At 49.6% G+C, this 24,667-nt stretch overlaps 2 protein-coding genes across 6 annotated transcripts in view; one reads left to right on the top strand and one right to left on the bottom strand.

Annotated features, from left to right (window-relative positions):
• The first annotated feature begins 1,390 nt into the window (after positions 1-1,390).
• Positions 1,391-22,513, top strand: MEAK7 (MTOR associated protein, eak-7 homolog). 3 transcript variants are annotated; one of them, XM_053553581.1, is made up of 9 exons: positions 1,391-1,686; positions 3,926-4,004; positions 7,565-7,742; positions 9,930-10,160; positions 10,522-10,666; positions 12,894-13,322; positions 16,378-16,496; positions 17,957-18,136; positions 18,609-22,513. In XM_053553581.1, the coding sequence occupies exons 3-9, from the start codon at positions 7,590-7,592 to the stop codon at positions 18,723-18,725; spliced, it is 1,374 nt and encodes a 457-aa protein (XP_053409556.1). In that variant the 5' UTR covers positions 1,391-1,686; positions 3,926-4,004; positions 7,565-7,589; the 3' UTR covers positions 18,726-22,513. The 3 variants fall into 3 exon arrangements, with proteins under 3 accessions (XP_053409556.1, XP_053409547.1, XP_053409562.1); XM_053553572.1 differs by lacking the exon at positions 3,926-4,004; XM_053553587.1 differs by lacking the exons at positions 1,391-1,686; positions 3,926-4,004; positions 7,565-7,742 and adding an exon at positions 8,753-8,971.
• Positions 21,948-24,667, bottom strand: part of ATP2C2 (ATPase secretory pathway Ca2+ transporting 2) — a 54,791-nt gene continuing 52,071 nt past the window's right edge. The window contains exons 27-28 of one of the 3 annotated variants that reach the window (XR_008372880.1): positions 24,322-24,468; positions 23,692-23,820 (exon numbers count right to left, since the gene is read on the bottom strand). Coding sequence is in view for 2 of the 3 variants with exons in the window: in XM_053553551.1 (XP_053409526.1) it covers positions 23,702-23,820 (119 nt within the window). In the remaining variant the exon portion in view is untranslated. Of the gene's footprint in view, positions 24,469-24,667 lie in introns of all 3 variants that reach the window. The other 2 variants (XM_053553558.1, XM_053553551.1) reach the window with 2 other exon arrangements.

The raw sequence follows: 24,667 nt of genomic DNA, 5'->3' as shown, positions 1-24,667 counted from the left end.
CCCGGGTGGCATGGGAGAGGAACAAGGACCCTCTTCCCCCCACAGTCTTACAATGGCTATGAACCCCTCTGCTGCTGTCATCTCACAAAGTGGTGGTTTGCAGTTGGAGTCCTTGACCCCAGGGCTCCCCTGGGCTGGGGAACAGCCTGTGCTTGGATCACCTGCCTTTCTGCAGTGAGTCAGCATCTTGGAGCCAAGGCCAGCCCAAGACTTATTCTGAAATGAATTCTTTCCTGGAGACTGTTGGGTCCTCCCTGCAAATACAATGCCCTCTGTGGGATGACCCAAGGGGACAGCTGGGGCTCAGTCCTCTCTCTCCAGAGCAATGACTGTGGAACCATTGAACCAGGTTACTTCCATAGCAACTGGTGGTCCGTCCAGCTGTGTGTCCCTGGAAAAGGCACTTAACTTCTCTGAACCCCATTTTCTACATGATGGGAGTAATGACTCCTCTCCAGTGCTGTTATGAATTTGTCACTGGATTTGGATTAAGGACAGGCTGATGGGGCCAGGACAACCAAGATCCACAGGGCAGAGTTGTGGAAAGGCAGCAGACACTTGACACACAAGAAAGGAAAATACGTGGTGGCCTCTGAATTATTTCAAGCTGAGAGACTGTTGTTTCCAACTTCAGATCTCATCCGTTTCCTTGCTGACGGCCACTCACCCTCAAGACCACACTGACCTTGTTTTCTTTTCTTATCCACAGCCACGTCCCCCCTAACCATTTCCTCTCCTCTCAATTGAACAGACATCCTCTTCCAGCAAGTGGGGGCTGAGTGGTGGACATGTGTGCCGAGGGCAGGGACTCTGCTCACTGCTGGGTCACCCCTGCCTGGCATGCTGCAAGTGTGCAACGTGTTTGCAAACTGTAAAGACAAACTCTGCCCTGTGGATCTTGGTTGTCCTGGCCCCATCAGCCTGAAACGACAAGGATCCATTCTGTCGTCTGACAGTATCAGGTTTGTTACCTGGTGAGACTGGGGGGACCCTGGGCAGCTCACCTGACAAGAGAGTTGTCACAGGATTTGGCGGGAAGATAGAGTTAGACGAGGCCGTTATTTCCACGGGCTCAGAGCAAGGCTGCATGTGAAGCGGCTGGCATCAGCCTGTACTGCTGGGTGGACCCAGCTCCCCCTTTCTTGGGAACCACCAAGTCAAGAGGGCTGTGGGTCGTCGTGTCTATAAACAGCTTATGTGGCGCTCTTCACCCAAGCGCCTGGAACACTGCAGGCAAAGTTTCTCAGCAACGACTGTAGCCCCGCCCCTTCCCCGCCCACCCTTTCCGGTCACGCCCACTCCCCAGAAGGCGTATCGCCATTGGCTGATTCCTGTCTTGGGTTCCGGCCCTCGGCTTCCGCTTCCCGGATTGGGGCAAATGACCGTCCGTCATAGGTGTTGCTCTAGTGGCAACCCCGGGCTCCTGGATCCTACCGGACCGGAAGGCGGGTCTAGGGTCAGTGCGGGGGGCGCAGGGTCGTCAGGAGTAGGCGTGGGCCGGGCGGCAGGCCCAGCTGGGGCGGGGATCGGAGCCGACAGTGTCTGGAGTGGGCCTGGGCCCTGCCCCTCCCTGGCTGCCCACACCTCTACAGCCTGGGGTGGGGCTCGGCTGAGAGGGAGCCAGGAGGTCTCCTGGTGTGGTCAGTCGGAGCACAGAATCACCCCGCTTCCTCCGCTGTTCCTACGGTGAGGATGGGGGGATGTTCCCCAGGGCCACGGCCAGCTGTCAGGGGGGGAGACTGTGTGGGAGCCTGGCGTGGGCGGGAAAGGAAGGAGGGCCTTGCGGGGAAGGTGAGTCGGGGCACACACTGGGGTACGTGTGTGTGGCGGGCTCTTCCTCTTTGTGTTCTGACAACAACTGACTGTTGCTTGTTGCAGGGCAGTGGAGCTGAGAATCGTTCCCAAGGCAACATCCCTACAGATTAGCCGGGGGTCAAGCCAGCCTGTGGCCACACAGGACTGGTCACCTTCTGGCCCAAGGAACTCCTTGTTCTGGCTCAATCTGCCCCTTTGTGGAATGGTGGCTGGGCTCTGAGACATAAACAGGACTGGAAGCCTGTCCAGATGCGGCTATTGGAATCTCCCCAGGAGGGGGATACTAAGGGGCCCCTTCATGTCTCTAAGGGTGATGGTCCTTCCGAGGTAGAGGGCTGGAGGTTGGCCTGGCAGGGTGGAAAGACCCCATGATGACAGGGGCCAGCCAGAGAAGCTGTGACTCCCCTGTCCTAGGATGCCAGTAGGAGCTTAGATCTGCCCATTTTTTGCTTGTATCATGACTACAGAGCCTGGGTCCCTGTGCCAAGGGGCCAGCGCTGTGGATGTCAGCGCACTTCAGGGAGGATCTTCCTGTTCTGCCCTTGTCAAGTATCCTCAGAAGCCAGGGTCTCTCCCCTTTCGCCTTACTGCTCCCGAGGCTGGATAGTTCTCCGTTGTGGGGCTGCCCTGTCCACTGGAGGATATCAAGTGGTTTCTCTACCTGCCAGATGTCAGCAGTGATTCTCTCCCTCTCCAGTCATTGCCAGATGGCTCCTGGGGGACAAGACCACCCCCCGTGAAGTTCACTGGTACAGGCAATCCTAATGCGCTCCCCTAAATGAGCACTCCCCTAAATTTGCATCCTCTGTGCAAACTTGACAGGGGCAAACCTATGGAAGTCTTGGGGCTAGGGCAGGGGTGTGTCGTGTACGACTTGCCAGCAGAAGACTGTCCCACTTACCAAGGTGTACTCATGAAAGTCCCATGACGCCCAGAAGACATGTCAGGGACTGAAAGTTCAGGAACTTGAATTTGGAGAGAAGTGAGGGATGCAGAGGGTGTCCTAACGGAGGCAAGAGAGCCCTCTGATCTTGCCAAGTGAGTTCTTGGCTTCTCATGGGAAAGAACTGGATTGCAGCAAGAAAGTTTTATTGAGACAGACACAGACAACAGATCTTATTTATTTATTTATTTATTGGAGACAGAGTCTCACTCTGTCACCCTCAGTAGGGTGCTATGGCATCACAGCTCACAGCAACCTCTAACTCTTGGGCTTAAGCAATTCTCTTGCCTCAGCCTCCCAAGTACCTGGGAATACAGACGCCTGCCACAACGCCTGGCTATTATTTTATTTATTTATTTTTGTTGTTACAGTTGTCATTATTGTTTAGCAGGCCCAAGTCAGGTTCAAACCCACCTGCCTTAGTGTACATGACTGGTGCCCAACCCACTGAGCTATGGCCCTGCCAGCAGATCTTACTCCATGGACAGAGGAGGGGGTCCTCTCTCAAGTAGGAGGGGGATGGCTTACAGGGCAGTGGTGACGTTTTTAGATGTTCAAAAGCCCCATATGTGACCAGCATTGTCTTGAGATCAGGCCGTAAAGGTTAATTATCAACTATGGTTACAGAAAGGTGAGTACCAACAGTGTGTGGGGCATCTGGTTTAGAAATTCATCCATCCTCGGGAGGTCCTGGGTAGTGGTACGCTGGAGAGCTTCTTGACCTCCCTTTTCTGCATTACCCCTACATTGACCGCCTTCATTTCCTCCTCAAAGCTGATTAAAGAGATTTCTTGCCTGATTAGAGAGATTGAGGCTAGGATAGATAAATTTTGGAACACTTTGTCATTGCCTTGCAGGGGGCTCTTTAAAATGAGATATTCTTTGGGGCTGTTCTGAGTCAGTGGCACTAAGAACGGTGACCCACGGGACAGGGCTTGCTCTTAGGGGCTGTCCATTCTCTCATTGTTCTATGGCTCCCCTGGGGGCTCCTGCACCCACCCTCCTCCCTCCTAGTCAAAAAACCGGTGTCACTGGCATTGCTGTGCTCTCAGGCCCTTCCCTGAGTCCTGGCACTGCCCTGCGCATACCCTGTACTACTGGTCTGCCCCTCTTCTGAGCATTTCTGTGTCTGTTGGTGGCTTGCCCAGCCCTGTTCTTTCCTTGTAGCTATTTGGGGCCCCGGTGAGTGTGTGTGAGGCTGTGCCAGGCTGCCGTTTCCAGACAACAGCGGAGGAGCCTGTTTCCAGTTAGTGGAGCAGAAGGCGGTTGGGGTGGGCTGGGAGGGGCCGCTAGGGGAGGATGGCCAGGGCCCCCCTTCCTCTGCAGCTTTTTCCTTTCCCATGTGCCCTGTATCCCACCCTTGCTAAATCCTGCCTCACTGATTGAGATATTTTTACCCATTGCCTTTGGGCACAACTGTTCCCACTTCCTATGCCTGTGGGTCGCTGAAGAGCCAGCCAGCTGTGTCCTTTGGGGCAAGTTCCACTCTTGACTCCTGGTGGTCCCATACTCCCCTGATCCACACTGGTCCTTGTGCCCTTGTCTCTGTCTCCCCTGTTAGACTGGAAGCTCCTGCAGGTCTAGGTGTTTCTTGGGCTTCTCTGTGTCTGCCTGCTCCCTCTGATGGGCCTGGCCCAGGAAGTGGGCTATTTATTGAATGAATGATGTCAGGATGGACAGTGTCCTGGAGGAGGCGAGACTCGTGACCTCTTAAAGGGGGCATGACCCCTAGACACACTTGACATCTCTGTCAAGGAGTGTGTGGAAGCTCCTGGGAAGCTGGCAGCCTTTTAGCCCCAGAATTTACCCCCTGGTAGAGCAATTCGTTGGTTTTGAGCAGGAAGGAAGTGTTCACAGGATTTGGGGAATCTGAGTGGTGGAGAAGGCACCTGGCCAAGGTCCTAGTGTGATGATTTTGGGAGGAAGACCCTATGTAAGAACAAAATATAATTCATTAGGATGTATTTCTGTGTTATTTTGTTTTTGAGATAGGGTCTCGCTCTATTGCCCAGGCTGCAGTGCAGTGGTGTCATCATAGCTCACTGCAGCCTCCAACTCCTGGGCTCAAATGATCCTCCTGCCTCAGCCGCCCAAAATGCTAGGATTACAGGCGCCCACCACCGTGCCTGGCTTAGGGTGTGTTTTTATACATTTGTTGATTACAGGATTTCAGCGGAATAAGAAGACGGGAGCATAGGAGAGTATGCAACACGAGCTTTTGGTGATTTGGTAGATTAACACTGATTTTGAGAAAATCTTGAATTTTCCTGGTGTGGGGGGGAAATACGAACCTAACAAAAGTCATGGGTAAAGTTGTCGCAGCTTACTGGTAATGCATGTGAAGCTGTGACCGTCGCGGGGTCTCAGGTTGTGCACAGTATTAGTTAGGGTGGCTGTGAAGAACAGAGCAAGAAGGAGACCAGGCCGCACAGTATGAACAATGTCAGCTTCCTAATTATGATGCTGGCCTGCAGACCCAGTACAGAGCTAACCCTCCCTTCTCTGGCCCTCCCCAGTCACCTGAGATGGCCCTGACCCCTTGGGCACCACGTCCCTCCACACATTGTCTCCCCAAGACCTTCCGGGCTTCCTTGCTGCTGCCCGTCGTCCGCGCAGCTCCGGCTACAGGCGTTGTCACACGTCTCCTATTGTAGTTTCTCCTGGGGATCGTGTTAGGACACTCGCTCATGTTTCAGCAGGGGTACGTGATTGATCCCTGGATAGATGAGCTGCAGAGTCGGTGATGCCAGGAGCCTCTTTCTCCCCGTGCTCTGCACTCTCCCCCACTTTCCTCCACAGTTAGTGTTTACAAGTCCAGTGCTGATGGCTCATCTCCTAATTGACCCCTCCATGGTGATGTTTCTTGGGATAGTTTGGTCCACCTGGTGTAGATAATTTGGTCCACCTGGTTGCCTCTTAGAGGCTTTGTCGAAGAGGAGGGGTCTGCTTGAGTGGTGCTGCTTAGGCTGTGCCCTGGAGGGCCCTGAACCAGGTGGTGCAGCCCCTCTATTTTAGAGGTGAGGACAGTCTCCCACTGCTGGACACTGAGGCCAAAGCTGGAGGTTTCCCTTCCAGGCTTTTATACCATGGAGAAACTTGAGATCAGACAAACCAGCTTGGATAAGCCCTGGCTGCCAGCCTGCTTCTGCAAGATGCCCTGCAGTCCTCCTCCAGGGTGACCCTCGCTGGAGTGGCCCTCACATTAGCAGTGATGCTTGTCAAAGGCAGGTCCCCCTGCAAGGATGACTATAATAAAAAAGATGGGAAAATAGCAAGTATTAATGAACAAGTGGAGAAATTGAAACTTGCTTTGCTGGTGGAAGTGTAAAATGGATAACAGTCCAGCCCAGGGGATGGGGAACTTCCATCCTGGCCTTCTAGGTCCTCAAGTGTGGCTTTTCAACTCAGTCCAGATTTTATAGAACAAACCCTTTCATTTTTTAAAATACGTTTTTGTCTGTCTTTTATATTTTTATTCAATTTTTAAAATAAACACATATACTAAAGAATATGGTAGGTTTCAATGAAATAATGCTCCCAGATTGGTGAAATTAGAGCATATTAGTCATTGATGAGGGCTAAATTGATGGTGATGATTTTATTCAAATACATGCGATCATTCAGCCTTAGATTTTTTTTTCAACTCAGGTTTTAAAAAGAGGATTACTTAGGTTGATTAAAATACAGGGTTTTTTTTTTCTACTTTTTAATCACATCAGCTTGTGAACTGTTTCCAGATGAAGCAATCCAGACTGTCATGTGACAATTATAGCCACACTTCAGAGATTCGCGCGAGTCAGGATGAGGGTTTCCACACTTTATTTGTGGCAACTACTCATTTTTATCATGTTGAAACAAGATTATGCAGCTCGGATGTGTTTTAGCCGCATTTTGTAGCTAAATCAATACTTGTTAACTTTGTTACTGAACTCACAAAGGAAGTTCACTGCTGCTCGCCATGCAGAAAGCCAGTGACTGAGACATGAGGATTGTTGCGGTTGAGGAAGAAAGGATTTATCAGCAAGGGTGTGTCAGCTGGGAGGTGGGTGGCACAGCCTGCCTCATGCTGCGTCCCCGACCAACAGGTCAAGGCTTTTTCTGGAGGTGAGATGAACAGTGCAGGAGTGAGCATCATTGCATGTTTGGGGTGGAGTGTGGGGCGCACAAGCGCAGTGAAAAATTATACTAGTACACATATCGCGTGATCAAAAAATGGCAGGTAACTTCCTCCCAGGGAGGGGATTTTAGTGGTACGAGCTAGGGGTTAATATTGGTCATTCTTTCAACCTTCAGTGCAGGTGGGGTGCAGGGAATGGGCTTCCAGGCGGGTCATACGGCATGATCTGTGATGGGCATTGCTTACGTCATCTTTTCCGGACAAACAGGTAGTGTAAGGCTTTGTGGTTGTCTTGTGGCTGCAATGAGAGCCTGCATTTCTGGGAAAGAAACTCACAAGGGATGCATCAGTACAACAGAAAGTTACAAAGTCTCGGTCAGCAAGTCTGGCCAAGTCAGCTGGGCTCTCTGTCTATTATTTTTATTGCCTACTTGGAAACAGCAGTTGTAAGTTATTGGCTTTTGAGATAAAACTCACTGTCTCCAGCACCACCAATACAAGGCAGCCAGTTGTAGCCACCATATGAACACTGAGAACTCATCCGAAGCATAAGGGAACTAAAAATACTATTAAAAAATATTTTCTTGCTTAGGGAGCCAGTTACAACTTGACCATCTAATTATCAACATTAATTTCTATGATGATTGCATTTTGATGTCTCTCTAACTTTGTGATTTTTCCTTCTGCAGAGAATTCTGCCAGATACCAGTAGAGATGGGGAACAGCAAAAGCTCTTCCAGGCAGAATTTTTGTTCCCAGTTTCTTCCTGAGGAACAGGCTGAGATAGACGGATTGTTCGCTGCTCTGTCATCCGATGAAAACAGCTCAGATACCTCATCCAAGTCCTTCTCTTTGAAGGCATTAAAGGCAAGAATAATAATCAGTTAGCTAATGTTGAGTTGGGCACCAGGGGTCTGCAAACTCTGGCCCTTGGGCCAAAATGGGCTTTCCTACTTTCTTTTTTTTTTTTTTGAGACAGAGTCTCATTCTGTTGCTCCAGGCTAGAGTGTCACAGCTCACAGCAACCTCAAACTCTTGGGCTTAAGTGATCCTCTTGCCTCAGCCTCCCGAGTATCTGGTACTACAGGCATGTGCCACCATGCCGAGCTAATTTTTCTATTTTTGGTAGAGATGGGGTCTCTTGCTCAGCCTGGTCTGGAACTCCTGAGCTCAGGTAATCTACCTGCCTTGGCCTCTGAAAGTGCTAGGATTTCAGGCATGAGCCACCCCACCCGGCTGGCTCTCCTTTTTTGTAAGACAGTTGTATGGGAGTACTGAACAATTTGTTTCCTGTAAAGGTCCAGATAGTACATATTTTTGGCTTTGTGGCTATGTGGTCTCTGTTGTAACTATTCCGCCCTGCCACTGTACTGCAAAATTGGCCGTGCACAATAGCTAAATACATCCCTCCCCCTTTCTGAAATCAATACTCTTATCTGTGCTAAAGAAAGGAACTCAGTAAATAATGAATGATTTACACAATGTTTTGGAAACGTTTCTAACTTGAGATTGACACCAAAGAGGGCAGCCTGTTTTGTGTCTCTCAATCCTGGTGTCTCTCCAGGGCCCTCCTGCCTCTGCGGACTTGTAGATTTAGTAACTACAACATTTCAAGTGTACTTTTGTCTCTAGAATTTGTAAGTTGTCTGACGTCCTAGGAATTTTGTAATACTCCTAATAAAACAATGACATTTCAAATTCAAGGTTTACCTTACCTCCTCTTTTAACAAGGAGTTAAAACTGCCCATTTCCCCATCTTTTTTGCCCCGTTCTGTGGGGCTCTTAGCCGCGTGTTTGAGTGCTCAGACTAAGGTGGAGATACCATCAGCTCATCTTCCTGGGAGTCTGGGGAGGCGCCCTACTGGCCTCCTCTCTAGAACACACAGGACGGAAGGAAACTGGCCAAGGAGATTGTCGGGCTCATCATGGTGTGGTCTGATACGCACGCGTCTGAGTCTCTGCTAGATCCAGAGTGCACCTCATGGCCCGGGGCACACACAGCAGAGCTGGAGCAAACAGATGCAGATAGGCCAGCGAAAGACTTGCCCGCAGACCGGGTGGTTGATGTTCATGAAAGTTTATCTAGATAAATGTGGGTAAGAGTTGATCAGAGGACCGTGGCGACTACATAAAGTTTTCTTAGAGAAGGAATGAGAGGTTTTTCCAATTGAACTTTGCAAACACTGACAGAAACAGGATACTCTTTTTGAGCAGTGAGGGTGGAAGCCTCCTTTGATGAGTGGTCTGATGATATTGATGCTGTAACCAATGGTGTGTTATGAAGTCAGTGGTTATAGGAGACCCCACCCTTCAGACCCTGCTAGGCAGGAAGCCTGGGATTTGTCATTTCCCTTCTCACCATTTACTTGTAATCCCTGGATCAAATCAGATTTAATTCTGGAGCCAGCAAGGAGAACAAATATTTACAGAAAGTTATTGTCAAGGCATTAAGAATTAATTTTTTTTTTTGAGACAGAGTCTCACTCTGCCACCCTGGGTAGAGTGCCCTGGCATCATAGCTCACAGTAACCTCAAACTTCTGGGCTCAAGGGATCCTCTTGCCTCAGCCTCCTGAGTAGCTAGGACTATAGGTACCCGCCACAATACCCAGCTAGTTTTTCTGTTTTTGGTAGAGACAGGAGGTCTTGCTCTTGCTCAGGTTGGTCTCGAACTCCTGAGCTCAAGGGATCTTCCCACCTTGGTCTTACAGATTTCTAGGATTAAAGGCCTGAGCCATTGCGCCTGGCCTTTAAGAATTAAATTTAAAATTTAAATACAAAATAACTAAAAATGCACATTGAGCACAAAGAATGTAGATAAGAAGTAAAAGCTAGCTAATATATTTGGTTCCTAATATAGAGACCAAATCAGCTATACATAGACATTTGCTACGGGTGTGGGGGGGGTGGACCCATGGGGATGCAGGAAGGCTCAGGGGCTGATGGAGGCATCGTGAGGTAGCAGTGGTTGGTCTTGGCCCCCTACGTATTTCTGCGATGCTGTCAGTTTGAACTTGCAGCCTTTCCAGCCTTTTCTACTGCTTGTCCCCAACAGAACCACATTGGGGACGCTCTTCCCTCGGAGATGGTCACCAGACTGTACGATGGCATGCGGAGGCTCGACCTGACAGGGAAGGCACAGGGGCCCAGTGAGAACGTGTCCCAGGAGCAGTTCTCAGTGTCCATGTCCCACCTGTTGAAGGGAAACTCAGAGGAAAAGACTCTGGTGATTCTGAAAATGATTTCGGCTGCAGAAGGGCCTGTGAAAGCCAGAGAAGTCCTAAAGGTAGGGGGGCTTCGAGGCCCTCTGCAGGCCCTAAGCTGCCTTGGTATCCTCAGATGGGGACTTGGGCCAGGCTACACAGCTGACGGGGGGCATCGTGAGATGCCCACCCCTTGGGGAACCCTGGACTGCAGACGTATCTGGGTGAGGTCAGAACTCCCGGACAAAGGCTTTGGCAGAAATTCTAGGCCAGACAAATGTATTGTTAGAAAAACAAATAACTACGTAAGTTGCATAATTTTCTCCCACATTATGACTCCTCATAGTTGGCATTAAAGGGATAAAGGAAACTGCCCTTCTCTGTATTGTGATAGGACTTAGGTTACAGAGGACCGTTTTTAATGGTAAAATTGTGATCTTAAAGTTTACAGAGGACCTGGTGGGCTCTGTGGTGCACGTGCTAAGCCACAGACAGGAGCTGAAGGGCTGGACTCAGAAGAAGACCCCTGGTCCTGCCCCAAGTGTGCAGGTGCTGGCCACTCAGCTGCTCTCTGAGATGAAGCTTCAAGGCAAGTGCCTGGTGGGTGCTCAGCGGTTGAGACCTTGTGTGGCAGGGTGCTGCTTGCACCTACTGTTTCCATTACTGGAGCCTTGCGGTTAAGTTTAGAAGTCAGGACATGTGAGTCCTCCAACCTTGTTCTAGGTGATCTGACCTGTTGGCATCTAGCTGTTCATAGTATCCCCTATAATCCTAGTCATTTCTGCAAAAGCATAGTGATGTCCCACTTTTATTTCTGGTTTGAGTAATTTGAGTCTTTTCTCTCTCTCTCTCTTTTTTTTTTTTTCTTTTTATCAGTCAGCTAAAGTTTTCACAATTTTTTGTTAATCTTTTAAAAGAACCAACTTTTGGGTTCACTGGTTTTTCTTTTCCCCCTCAAGGAGGATTAAGGGTAGACTGGAGTGAATGGCTGAGGGGCAATTTCATTTATTTTTGCCTTGGTCTTTTATTTTCTTCTGCTTTCTTTAGATTTAGTTTAGTCATCTTTTCTGAGTTTCTCAAGGTGGAATGTTAGGTTATTATTTTGGATCATAGATCCATCTTCTCCAATATGGGCATTTATAGCTATAAATTTTCTTCTAAGCACTGCTTTAGCTACATCCCATAGTTTTGGTATGCTATGTTTTTGTATTATACTTGATCTTGGCCAAAAGGTCAAGAAGCAATATGTTATGTTCTTTTTTCATTCACTTAGGTATTTTCTAATGTTTCTCCTGATTTTTTCTTTGGCCTACTGGCTAGGTAGAAGTGTGTTATTTAGTTTCTACACACTTGTGAATTCCTCAGACTGCCATGTTAATCATTTTTAATTTCATTTCCTTATGATTGAAGAATGTACTTTGTATGATTTCAATCCTTTAAAACTTATTGAGGCAACTTTTATGGCCTGTAGCTTAGTCTATACTGGATAATGCTCACTGTACGCTTGAGAAGAATGTGTACTCTGCTGTTGTTGGGTGAGAAACGGTTTATATTTAAATTGGGTTTTTAAAAAACTTGTGGTGAATCTCTTTGCAAAGCAGACTTTATAAAGATGTTGTTCTTTAGTTATAAAGCCAGAGTTTTAAATGCAGTTTGAAAATATGTTATATTCAAAAACTAATTTAAATGAGGTATTTGAAACCTGGAAATAATAAAAATATAATGTATGTGCGTATCAATAATTTGTCTTAGGGGCAAAATGTTCATCAGTCCAGAGTCAGTATGTTTTAAAAGAGGAATCATAAAAATAGGATATTAAAGTTATAATTTTAGTGGCAAAAGTCAAGTTGAATGATTAAAATCAGCCTTCAGTTTTCAAGTAGTACACAGGTAATGAGAGATGAAACTATTGAAAAAAATAGTTTACTTAAAAATCATAGGAATTTCAAAACATCACGCAAGTTGGGAAGTAGAAGATTAAGTAATCAGGCGTTTGCATCTTCTGGTTAATAAAATGGACTGAGGGGGCAGCGCCTATGACTCAGTGGGCAGGGCGGCGGCCCCATATACCGAGGGTGGCGGGTTCAAACCCGGCCCCAACCAAAGTGTAACAAAAAATAGCCGGGCATTGTGGCGGGTGCCTGTAGTCCCAGCTACTTGGGAGGCTGAGGCAAGAGAATTGCCTAAGCCCAGGAGTTGGAGGTTGCTGTGAGCTGTGCTGTAGGACAAAGTGAGACTCTGTCTCTAAAAAATAAATAAATAAATAAATAAATTTAAAATAAAATAAAATAAAATGGACTGAGTTAGAGGAGACACCCTTATTTCAGGTTGGACCCAGAATCTCAGTAGGTGGGAATCACAGTAGCTCTAAATCGAGCCTCCCTGTGTGCCAGTAAGAGCTTAGAACACATAAAAGCTCCTCTCTTCTTCGTAACAACTGAATGAGATCTGTCCTAGCATTGCCTCCATTTTGCACACAAGGAAACTGAGGCAGAGAGAAGACCTTGCCAAGGTCACGGGGCTAGGGAGCCAGGATTTGAAGCCAGTTTGTGTGAGTCCCAGGTGTGTGTTCTACAGTACCACCCTGTACCTCCACTCTTAGTGGGTGGGAGGTGGCAGATGGGACGATGGATGCTGATTGGAAATGATTGAGCGTGATTATAGTTAATGAAACCGCTCTACCCAGAGAGACTCCTGGGGTCCTGGAGAGCAGCCTGGCACTTCTAAAGCCTCTGCACATGGGTGAGCGAGGGTTTAGAGAGTAGTGACAAGGTGACATGACAGTCCCACTGACATTGAGTGTCCCTCTCCCCTAGATGGCGAGGGGTTCCGGGGCTCCCAGTGGCTGGACCAGGAGTGTGACCAAGCTGTAATCGAGGACTGGGTGTTCAGGGTACCCCATGTGGCCGTGTTTCTGAGCGTGGTCATCCACAAGGGCTTTCCCGTACTGTGCTCATCCCTCAATCTGAGCACCCTGGTCCCCGAGTGTCAAGTGGACCAGGGTGGGAAGTTCGAGAGCATCCTGGACGTGCTTGGGGTCATCTACATCAACTCCCACCTGCCCAGAGAGCAGCGGCACCGCTGGCACCTGCTGTTCTCAGCTGAGCTCCACGGGCATAGCTTCTCCCAGCTCTGTGGGCGCATCACCCACCGGGGGCCCTGCGTGGCTGTCCTGGAGGACCACGACGGCCACGTGTTTGGCGGGTTCGCCTCCTGCACCTGGGAGGTCAAGCCTCAGTTTCAAGGTAACGTGGCAGCCTGAGCCCCAGAGGGTGCTACAGTGCTGGCAGAGAGTGCTGATGAGGCAGCTGCTGCCGTGGACACCTGCACGCTGGCAGAAGGTGGAGGAGGCAGAGAGGGGGCCGTGGTGAGCCGGGCTGCTGCTCTGTGGTGGCCAGCCACATCTCAGATATCTTCTGTGATTCTGGCATTGGGGTGTTACAGTACACAGGACGGGCCTTGCCGCCTGTTTCCAGGTGGGGAAACAGGCCCGGTGTTGCTATAGGGTGTGGAGACTTTGGGCCATGGTGCCTCAGAGGGACCAGGGGATGCTGCTGCTTCCAGATGCTTCCCGCGCCCACCACCGTGTGTCTGCTTGGGGCCTTTGCCTTTCTTTTCTGTTGTATAGTTGGCCCAATTTTTGGTTCTGTTGGGAATTCAAAGGTCTTTGTGTGACCTGGGGTGAAAGATTCCGAGTAGATTCTCTTTCCCTCAAAGAACACTCTGATAAAAACGGTCCTTTGAAAATGTTCACAGAGGCACGTTGGCCTGCAGGGGCTGCTGTCTGTACTCCAGGTAGGCTGCCTTCCCTGGGTTTGTCAGGGCTGTGTCTCCCCTGCACGTCTTATCACGGGCCCCCGGAATTGTCATCTTCCCCCTGCCAGGCAGAGCTTCTGGAGGCTGAGAGCTGTGTCCAGCAGAATGACCTTTGCTGGAAGACTTTTAGCAGAAGCTGGGTAGCAATTTGGCTGGGATGGGTGGGGGGAATCACTGGGTGGTGGGCTGGGAACCTCTCTCTCCTGCATCCTATTTCTGGGATTTAATTTATTTTTAGATTTTACAACATTCCAGATCTTTGTTCTAGTCTGGGAATGGCAAGAACCCTCCCCAAATCAAGGTTCCCAGGTGCCAGGCAAGGGCTGCCCCTGCAGGGGGCTTTTCTAGAGAGCTTGCTCTGCCAGTATCGCGGGGCTGGGGTGGTCCTTCCCTGCCAGGGATTTGGAAGATTCAGATTGCTCTGTCTCACCACGCAGCTAGAGGCTGTGCTTTAGGATGTGGAAAATGCTTATTGCAGATAAAGCTTCCACTAGCTCCAGCTCCTTTAATGTTGATTTCAGATGGACTCTGCCGGGTCTTAATGTCTTACTAACAAGGAGACTTAATTTTCCTGAAGAATGTGGGAAAATGAAATGACACAAAACTTCAAATTTCATTTCATTCTGGTCTGAGATGTGAGGATGAGCTTACAGCAGAGGGCAGCCTTGCACCGCAGGTGGTGCAAATCCATGGGCTCTGGGTCAAGTTCAGAGTGTTCTATTTGTCCTGGAAATGATAACTTCTAGTGCCTGAGACTTTATGTAGTTTAAAAACCATAGGGTCACTTAACTTTTGCTTATGTTTTCCGGGTTGCAGTTTCAAAGGCCCAAGGCACTGGACTGAACAGACAGGATTTCTGAGTCCCAGCTCTGGCACTGGGCAACGTGCTTGATTCCCTAGGCCTCAGTTCCCCAGAAATACACGTGACTGCACCACGTGGGCAGGTGGCTTGGGGACAGTTGTGGGCTAGGTGGTGTCTGCTGCATGGTAGAGCATTACTCATGTGAGAATTAGATAAGGAGCCTTGGCGGTTGGCTTGGGTTTTTATGCAGGTAATGATGACTCACTGGGTCCTTGCCTTGTATCCTGGAGAAAGATGTTTTACTCACGCGGCCTTCCATTGAGAGCAGTTCTCAGCACAGACCACAGTGGGGGCACATTGCAGCTGGGGGCCCATGCTCTGTGGTCCTGACACATTGCTTAGAGGTGGACCAGCAAATGTGGGTCAAATAACAGCCTTAGTATTGCAAAGCGCAGTGCCTGGGAGGGCAGGGCTGGGGATGCCAGGCAGGGCGTGGCCAAGCAGTTCATCTGTCTGAAACTATCTTCAACCCTCTGGGGCTGCTGGAGTCCAGGGAAGCAAGCCCAGCCCTAGGCCAGGGTAAAGCCCTTCCACTGCCTGGGTCCAGCTGATCTTCCTGATCTTACTCCCCTTCTCCTCCCACCGACATCCACAAGCCCTGCTGTTTCCTGTTTGTCCTCACCTTATCGTGAGAGGGGTACTTCCTCCATGGAGTGGCTCTCCCTCAGCCGACTCTGTGCCAGGATGTCCTTCTTGACCTTGGAGGCCTCCAGAAGCCTGACCCTGACCACAGAGCCCCCCATGGCTCTGTCTGTCCACCAGTGCTCTGCTGGCGGGACCCTATCTGCTTGATCAGGGCCATCCTCCATAAAGCCCCTCCGGGTCTGGACGCCCCTTCACCTCTGCCCATTGCACGCATGCTCCTGGCTGCTTCCCGGGACTGCCTCGGTGCCTAATAAATATCCCAGCCCTACCCCACCCTGTGCTCATCCCTCTGCAGGCCCTTCTGGCTTGTTTGCTGGGGAGCCTCCGTAGGCGAGGCCTTTATCCGGGTGCTGGAGGTCCTTGTGGGATGAAGGGATCTGACACCAGGTTCCGACTGGCACCTTTCTGTTACGGGCATGTGTATCCACCCCTGTGCCGCGGGCAGACCGTCACCTTTTACTGTCCCCTCCCTGTAGGTTACACCCTCTGGGCAGTGTGTGTCTATAAGTCTTCTATGTTCATATGCATGGTGCATACTCTCAGGTTGGGGACAGCCCCAGGCCAGTGTCATCTGCCTCTGTGAGCAGGCTGTGCTGGGGCTGCCAGTATCTGTGGGGTGACTGCCTGCCCCCTTGCTCATGAGTTATAAGGAAGCCTGTTCTCTCTGGCTCCGATGTGTTTGGCCAGCCTGACCTGACGCCAGCAAAAGGGGCAGAGTTCTGATCTCTGTTCTCCCAGCCAGGGCTAAAAGACATCCCCAGAACAGCTGTCCTATTCTCATCCAACCGGGTCCCCAGTTAGCTTGTCCTGGTCCTTGAGCCTCTGATGTCCAGGAGTGTGGTGCGTCCGGCACACATGAGGGTGGTGAGAAGTCCTGGCTGCTGGGCCCTCTGCACTGGGGCTCATTAGTGTCCCCGGCTCTTTGGGCCCAGCTCAGACACAATGACCCTTTTATTTTGCTCTCTGGTCAATTTCAGGGGACCAGAAATGCTTCCTGTTCTCCATCGCCCCCAGCATGGCCGTGTACACGCACACGGGCTATAATGACCACTACATGTACTTGAACCACGGGCAGCAGACGATCCCGAACGGACTGGTAAGGACTCAGGGAGAGCCTGGAGCACCTCCTGATATCGGCCCCATGGAGGTGTTTGTCCTCAGGCACAGTGTGACGTGTTCCCTCTCAAATCGGGGGAGAACTGCATGGCATTCAGCTTGTCACTCGTGCCATGTTCAGTTCATTCTGTCCCCAGTCCCTGGCTGGGAGCAGTGGCAGCTAGGGCAGGATTTCCCTTCGGGAAGGACGTGACCTCTGCTGGGGCTGTTTTGTGGTTTGTGTGCACATGGCCCCTATGGCCCGTTTTCTTGGTTCTCAGACGGTTGGTGTGTGATCTGTGTGGTTCGAGGTGGCATCAGGGCCTGCCCTGTCACCCTGCCTCATGCCTGGGGATGCTGGGTAAGGGTGGCCCCGGGCTGGGGTCACTAGACCTTGGTAGGTCATTCATCAAACAGCACATGGGGCTTAAGTTGGGGTGACCGTGGCTTCTATCTGGTCCTTGCTCCAGCTTGGTGATTTGGCCACAGGAAAAGGATGAAGAGGGGGAAAAGCCCAGGCCGGGCAGAGAGGGCTGGTGGGCACAGGGCAGAGGGCACCAGCTAGGATGGGACCCAGGCGGAGGCTTGACTTGCTCCTGCCAGCTCCCTCCCCCCACCCAGTTTCTTTTCTCTGCTTTTTGACAAAACTCTCCTTTTGGGGAACTCTAGCCCTGTGTGTGCAGAGCAGAGGGTGGGGGCCCAATTCAGCTAGAGGGGCCCAATTCCTCTCCAGGTGTGCCACGCTGTAGCCACAGAGAAGGAAGGACACGGCCAGGCCCTCTGAGGACACCCATCACCTCCCAGAGAGGGCAGTTGGGTGACGCCAGGAGCGAAGGCTTTGGCTCCCACTCGGTCCCCACTAATCATCAGTAATTAGTGTGAGAAAAACAGAGCAGCTCTGTGAGCTGATGAGGGACTGCGTACCTGCCCAAGGTCAGAACCAGGTGCTCCAGGCCTAGAGAGGGACGAGAGGTGGCGTCAGGGAGGCCAGGCTGGAAACCTGCTCAGGGCCAGGAGTGTGACGGGGGTGGCAGGAACGGGGGCTTGAATCCCTCGGAGTCTGCCTCGGTCTGCGTAAGTTGCTTCCCCACTCAAAGCCTGTGCCAGGATGAGGATCCCGGCCTGGACGTAGGTGGGGGACGAGGGCCCTGACACGTGACACGGCGGTTTGCCCATGTTAGCTTCTCCCCTTCATGTGCTGTGCTCTGGGCCCAGGGCCCACGTCCATATTTTCTGTTCTCTGCTGTCACATGTGTGGGCTTCCAGCCAGCACAGCCTCTGGAGAAGGAGTGTGGGTGGGTTTCCGGAGTCACTGCTCTGGTGACGTGGAGAGCGATGCTCAGCCTACAGTGGTCTGTGCATCTCAGCCAAGGAGAACAAGATCACAGTCCCCATTCTGCCCATCCTGGCGGGTACTCTCAGGAGCCGCTGACACCACTCTCTGTGTGACTTCCTCTGCAGGGCATGGGGGGGCAGCACAATTACTTTGGCCTTTGGGTGGATGTCGACTTTGGGAAAGGACACAGCAAAGCCAAGCCCACATGCACCACGTACAACAGCCCGCAGCTGTCGGCCAAGGAGCACTTCTGCTTTGATAGGATGGAGGTGTGGGCGGTCGGGGACCCCTCGGAGGCGGAGCTGGTGAGTGGAGGTGTCCTCTGCATCCAGGCAGGGGCCTTGCTGGCCGTGCTGATGCTGGTAGCCACATAGCTCCAAGTCCTGCCAGGGAATCCTGAATGGTTTAATAGAGTAGCCCTGGGGATTTTGGACCTGCCCTCCGTGTGACCCTGGCTGGCTGGGTGGCCCTGTGCTCCCTCTGCCTGTCTGCAAGACAAGGTGGGGTCTGGCGTGCCGTCTAATTCCCTGGTGCTGCAACTGAGTCATTGAGGGCCCCTGGTACCTCTTACAACACCTCACACACATCCTCCCGAATCCCAGGGTGGGAGCCCGCAGGGAGGGGACTGTGCCCATTATCCCAGTGGGAACAGTGGAGTCCTGCTTCCACTCCATCAGGGGACAGCTAGCCGGATGTCACTGCTTGCTCTTGGTTACTGGGGAGCCCTCCTCTCTGTGCTTGTCGCTGAACACACCCACCCACTTCTCTCTTCCCCAGGCCAAGAGCAACAAGAGCATCCTTGATGTGGACCCCGAGGCCCAGGCCCTGCTGGAGATCAGCGGGAGGACCCGCCACAGCGAAGGGCTCCGGGAGCCCCTGGACGAGAACGACTAAGGAGGAGCCGGGGCTGCGGCTCAGTGGAATAGAAGGCCTGTCTGTGCCCCATCCCCTCCCTCGTTGGCTTAACTTTACTGGAGAGCACATGGGCCATGGCCAGGTGGTCCTAGACCTGCTCAATCAGACCCAGAGGCAAGAAAAATCCCTCTGATGCCCTGGACTGATGGGCAGAAATCGTTAAGTGTCAGGTCAGTGACTTAACCTTACCCTTTGTTCATTTACTATCAACAAGACTCTGCGATGCTGAGACATTTGATAGCTCTGCCGCCATTAGCATGTTAGGAGCCCGAGTTCCCTCCTGGAGGAGCAGGCTCCATCGCTGGGGTTCCCGAGGCCGTCCTGGTTAGAAAGTACACCTTGATGGTCTGTTTCCGCTCTTACAGGTCAGAGGCATTTGGGTGAAAGTCTTTATGCTTTTTTTGGTACAGTTTGCAATGGCTTGGAATTTCTGTATTTTTTTTATAAAGGCATGAAGAAGTGTATAAAAGGGAGAAATGAAAGCTAACAACTTTGATGATAACACGGTCTCATGGTGGCACAGCTCCTTAGGAGGTGTCTGCAATTAAGGTCCCCCGTCTGGCTTTCTCAGCTGTGTTTAAATCATTCTGTGTCATGAACAAATGGGGCATTTGGGAGGAGCAAAGTTTTGGTTCTGTTAAATCTGGGAGCTTGGTCAATATGCATATATATGGCCCATCTTGTCAGTAAGTGGTGAGTGACATCCCAGGGCTGGCCTGGCGTGTAGACCTCTGGGCCAGAGTCATAGCCCTCAGTATTACTGCTTGCCCAGGGCTGCTTTCAAAGGGGATGATGGGCAATTCAGTGGTGTAGACTCACTCTAAATAAACTTCAGTTATCCTGAAATACTCAACATTACATAGGTGGGAGGGGGGTGTCCCATCAGACACAGGTCTGGAAAACCGCATGCTCTGAGGCCGTCAACGCTGCCACTACTTAAAGGAACTGTGAGCTCTTCTTTAAGAGGGATTTCTCTTCCTTTAGTCTTTTGCTGTAACCCTTGACCTTTTGCAGATCAGATGAAAATGCAGCCTTTTCCGTAGTTCGCCTTGATTATAAGCCATAGTAAACTGAGCTGTTTGGATTTTGCAGGGAAGCTCATAAAAACTTCCACTTAGCAATACCCCCAACTATGCCTTGTGTATTGGCTTCCTAAAGAAAGCGCATGCTCAGAGGCGCGCCACAGACAGGCATAGTCATGTTTGGTATACCTATAAAAAGCCAGCTTTTAATGGCTTGTTGGCAACATTATATGATCTTAACTGACAGCTTAGCAGATTCGGAATATTAAGATCCTCAAATATCTCCTCATGAATCCAAAGAATTAGGTCCCTACTGTCACTTAGTTTTTAGATTTTTTTGGGTAAAAATGCAATTAGATACCTCACTAATAAAAGGTCGGCGTCTGTGCCTTGAATAACACTTGCTGGTGCCTCTGCCTTCCGGCTGTCAGGAGGGTTATAATTTGTCTACTGATAAATAGCTCGCTTCTTACCTTGAGCTTGTTCTAACGAAGAGTTCAGATCACAAAGGGGGATCTGCTTCCTGAGAGGACCGACACACAGGGAAGCAGGGCACCTGCTGGGTGTTTGGCACCCGTGCGCTGCCCTGGGGTTGAGATTCTGCCTCTCAGCAGACTGACAGCCAGTTAGCTGGGTCTGAGAAACTTCCAACGCCGGTTTTAACAGATGAAGAGTTTGTTCTTTTGTGAAACCAGACTCAGTGTTTCTTAGCGGCCATGGTTTTCTTGTTCATTTATTAGTAAGGAATATGAAATTAATAGGTTTCCAAACACTGAACCACCTTTGTATTTTAATTCTCATTCTGCTAATGTGTTGGCTTTAGTTTGGTTTGTCCATGTTTAGTACTTTGTAGCAATGTGTATAAGCGATTTGGTCTGGAATTACATTTTATGTAAATCGTGCTTTAGTTTTATTTTATTATTATTATTTTTAATTAATTTTTTTTTTGAGAGAGTCTCACTATGTCACCCTTGGTAGAGTGCGATGGCATCACAGCTCACAGCAACCTCAAACTCTTGGACTTAAGCAATTCTCTTGCCTCAGCCTCTCAAGTAGCTGGGACTCCAGGTGCCTGCCACAGCGCCCTGCTATTTTTTTTGTTGCAGTTGTCATTGCTGTTTAGCTGGGTTCGAACCCGTCAGCCTGGGTATATGTGGCTGGCACCCTATCCACTGAGCTACCGGTGCTGCCCGTGCTTTACTTTTAAAATTGTACTGGCTTTACAAAAATAATTTAGAACCTTTTGCCAGTTTCCAGAAAATGCAAATGGAGGGAGTTCTTTAAAGTTTAGGTAGAATTCATCTTGTACTTGGTTTGGTAGTCAAGGATGGTGTTAACCCTTGATAACCTTATCAGCTTCTTTTACCATCTGGGTGGTTTTAATAAATCTTCTGGGATTAGCGCTGACCATTTTCATATTCCCTAGTAAAATTTCCACTTTCTGTTTTCACATTAATTTCCGTAATACCGACCATTGTATCCGTAATCTTTTGTAGTTGTCCATTTCCCCCTTCTTTTGTTTCCCTTTCATTTTCCTAGATTGGTTTCTCCCAAGTATGTTTTAAAATTAATTTTGCTTTTATATTTCCTCTTGCGTATGTTTCCTCTAATTTTTCGAGTTGTTAAATTACTAAAAAGTGAAAGTCAGTAAATATATGAAGCTATTCCTTTTTTCTCTTTGGGGTCTGTTTTATTTTGTAGTGATGCATAGATTCTGAGAGGTATGTGTATATTATCAGCTTCTAGATTTTAGCAGTTTTTTTTATTGTGATTTTTCTCTTGGACCCAAGTGTATTTAAATTTTAGTATGCTGGATAATTTTTTACTTTTATTGCATATTGATTAGAGAATTCATCCTTATCTATTTTTTGGGATCACATTGAGGTTTTATGTCCTGACATGTGGCCAGTTAGTCTCCTAAATGAATTTTCTGTGTGCCTTTTCTAACTTTTTCATACTGTTTGCTCTTTGAATTTAGATGTTGTGTTGGTGTATAGTCTGGCCTACAGGATTTTTGTTGATGATTCTTTATTAAATTCTTCTTTGTCTAACTTAATGCTTTTGGCCTTGATTTTAATCTTGCCTGATATTCACAGTGTCAACCCCATTTGTACATGATGTTTGCAATTGCCTGGCATTTTTTGTTCAATTGTTATGAATATGGATTTTTTTCTTATAAATGTTATTTTGAAATAATTTTAGATTCACATAAAAAATTGCAAAAAACTGTATAGGAGTTCCTGCCTACCCATCGCCCATCTTCTCCCAGTAGAAACGTTCGACAGAGCTGTGGAGTGCAATTATTAAAAGCAGAAAATGGATGTTGTCAGTACAATACTATTATTTATCTCCAGTGAGTTTTGGCAGTTTGGTTTATTAATGTCTTCAGTTTAGGTGCCTAAAGATGTCTGAGGTATTAGTCCCTCATTATTTTAATTTCTTAAGGGGTCTGACCTTGGCAATTTGTCTCTTTCAGTTTTATTGGTCTTTTCAAAGAACTAGCTTTAGATTGATTCTTCTGTTCTTGAATTTGATTTCTGGTCTCTATTTTTATTTTGGTGAATATTTAGCTACTATTAACAAAATGTTTTATAAATGTAAATCAAGCTAAGTTGCTTGATGGTGGTGTTAAAGTCTACTATATCCTTGATGAAAGAAAGTCTTCATTTTAGTGTGGTCCAATTATCCATTATACTTTATTGGAGTTTTGTCTTGTTTAGTAAAATTTACCCTTTTCTTCCAAAAGCTTTGTTTTATCAATCTTATTTTATATGGTATATGTAAGAGGTACAAATATCTTTTGCTGTTGTTATTGCAAGTATCACTAGACCCTGGTTCCTTTTAGTATAAGAGATAGGGTTTTGCGGTGTTGCCCAGATGGAAATGCAATGGCCCATCACGGCTCACTGCAGCCTCCCGACTCAGGCACGCGCTGCCATGCCTGGCTAGTTAAAAATTTTGTAGAGACTTAGGGTCTTGCTATGTTGCCCAGGTTGGTGTCAAACAATCCTCCCACCTTGGTCTCCTGAGTTGTTGAGATTCTAGGCGTGAGCCACTGAGCCTGGCATATTTACTTATTTTTTAATGGGAAGCCTATATCTTGGAACAGCAGTTTGCCAAAGGATCCCGAGAAGTGGTTCAGGAAGTACTCCCCACCCGGAGGGAAACACCTGGTAAGTCTATTTGTGGGACATGGTTCAGCATTGACCTCTTGGTTCTGGGGAGATACCACCCCTGCTCTAAAGGTTTCTTCTCTAGACACCCCTGGGAATGCTGCTTGTCAGATGGCACATCTGGGATCTCCTCCTTTAGCCTGGTGTCATGGGTGGGGCAGGGGAGAAGAGCTTCCAGGTTGTGGATCCTACCTTGGGGGACTTTGGAATCTGCCTGGGAGCTGCAGACGTCCCCTCTGCACTTTCTCTTCCTGATGTGGCCCAGGTTTCACCAGCGTAGGTGAAAGCTGACTCATAGCTGCAGGCTTCCAACTGGCCATTTGCAGGAAAAACAGTAAATCCACCTCAACCTCGGGCTATAGGCCCCTGGCATAGCACTTTACAAAATACTCCAAACGCTCATTTACAATGAGGAAATGGGGCCTCAAGGAGGACAACGTGTGGCAGTCCTGCCGCCGGCACGGCTGTGCGCTGGCAGGAGGGGGCTGCACACTACGGCACAAAGACACAGGCGCTATAATAAAAATCACTGATTTAATAAATAGTGTGATGTTTCTGGGCAGGCTGCTCTCTGGTGTCCCAGAGCCGGGGCCTCCCGAGGCTCCTGCAGGTCCCTAGTGGGGAGAACCGAGTGAGTGACCTACTGCTATAACGTCCCCAAATCTCCCTCTGAGGAGTCTGCATGGCAGAAGGACTAGGGGAAGAGCCAGAGTCACGTAAAAATAGAGCCTCTGGGGGACGTGCCAGGGAACGAGGGCCACTATATGTCTTCGTGGTACGTCTGCACTTCCATGGCTCTAGGGCAGTATTTCTCAAAAAGTTTGAGGAGTTCTGAGACAATGAAGACAGATGAAGCCAATCCGGTTAAAGACAGCAGATCTGCCAAAAGGGGAAGGGAGAAAATGGTCAGAGTACACATCACACCCCTCTGGGTCCGGGCCCTGCCCCACGGCCACGCGGTCTCGTCAGGCAGAGTTGGTCCCGGGCTCTAAACCACAGCAGTGGCTACAGCCAGAGTAGGAAGGCGGGAGCTGTCACCCAGGGGGCGGGTCCCAAGTCACTGCTTCTTGCAAACGCAACTCCCCAACCCCCATGCTAAGCTCCCCATCTAGGAAACCTGCCTCATTCCATTCCATTAATTCCTAAGCCTCCTTCTGCCTCCGCTGTGTCCTGCCCGGCAGACCCATCTCTGGCCCCTGCTCTCAACACGCAGGCTGCCCAGCAGTCACTCTACGTTTGTTAAGCTGCCTTTCTTCCCAGAGGACGGAAACATCTGTCAAATCTTGTTTTGGGGGCTCCCTTTCTTTTGTCTGCTCCTGCAGGGAATTGAGCAGTGACCCACGCTGACAGTGCTTTTCAGGTGACAGGGAAGAGTCTTACCTGAGGTGTCTCTACGGCCCCAGACCTGACTGATCACCCTGAGCTGGGCCGGAGCCATGTTCCACCCCGGGCTCTGATGGGCCTATGGGGCTGCCTCCCCAGCCTCCCTGTCCTCTGTCCCCTGGTAGTGGGGGGCCAGCAGCAAGCCTGGGCCAGAAGGGAGGGGAGAACCTCCTCTTTACAACTGTCCCTTGGTCCCTCTCCTGCTGAAACAGGGGCTTCAGAGGAAGGTCTCACCCCACTGGGGTGAGAGGTATGGCGTCCCCAGGTTTCTGCCCAAGGCTTATGCACTCAGGGCCCTTAGAAAGCCACAGTCACTAAATCACGTCCCTTTCAGCAAGGACTA

This window comes from Nycticebus coucang, chromosome 2 (assembly GCF_027406575.1).
Source record: "Nycticebus coucang isolate mNycCou1 chromosome 2, mNycCou1.pri, whole genome shotgun sequence".
NCBI classification, from domain to species: domain Eukaryota; kingdom Metazoa; phylum Chordata; class Mammalia; order Primates; family Lorisidae; genus Nycticebus; species Nycticebus coucang.
This window is presented reverse-complemented; position numbering and strand designations above follow the sequence as displayed.

What these genes read in the sequence shown, in the direction of transcription:
- MEAK7 (XM_053553572.1), top strand. Translation starts at nt 7,590, where the DNA reads ATGGGGAACAGCAAAAGCTCTTCCAGGCAGAATTTTTGTTCCCAGTTT. An exon ending in AGACGATCCCGAACGGACTG is followed by an intron (nt 16,497 to 17,956) that starts GTAAGGACTCAG and finishes CTTCCTCTGCAG; the next exon opens with GGCATGGGGGGGCAGCACAA. An exon ending in ACCCCTCGGAGGCGGAGCTG is followed by an intron (nt 18,137 to 18,608) that starts GTGAGTGGAGGT and finishes TCTCTTCCCCAG; the next exon opens with GCCAAGAGCAACAAGAGCAT.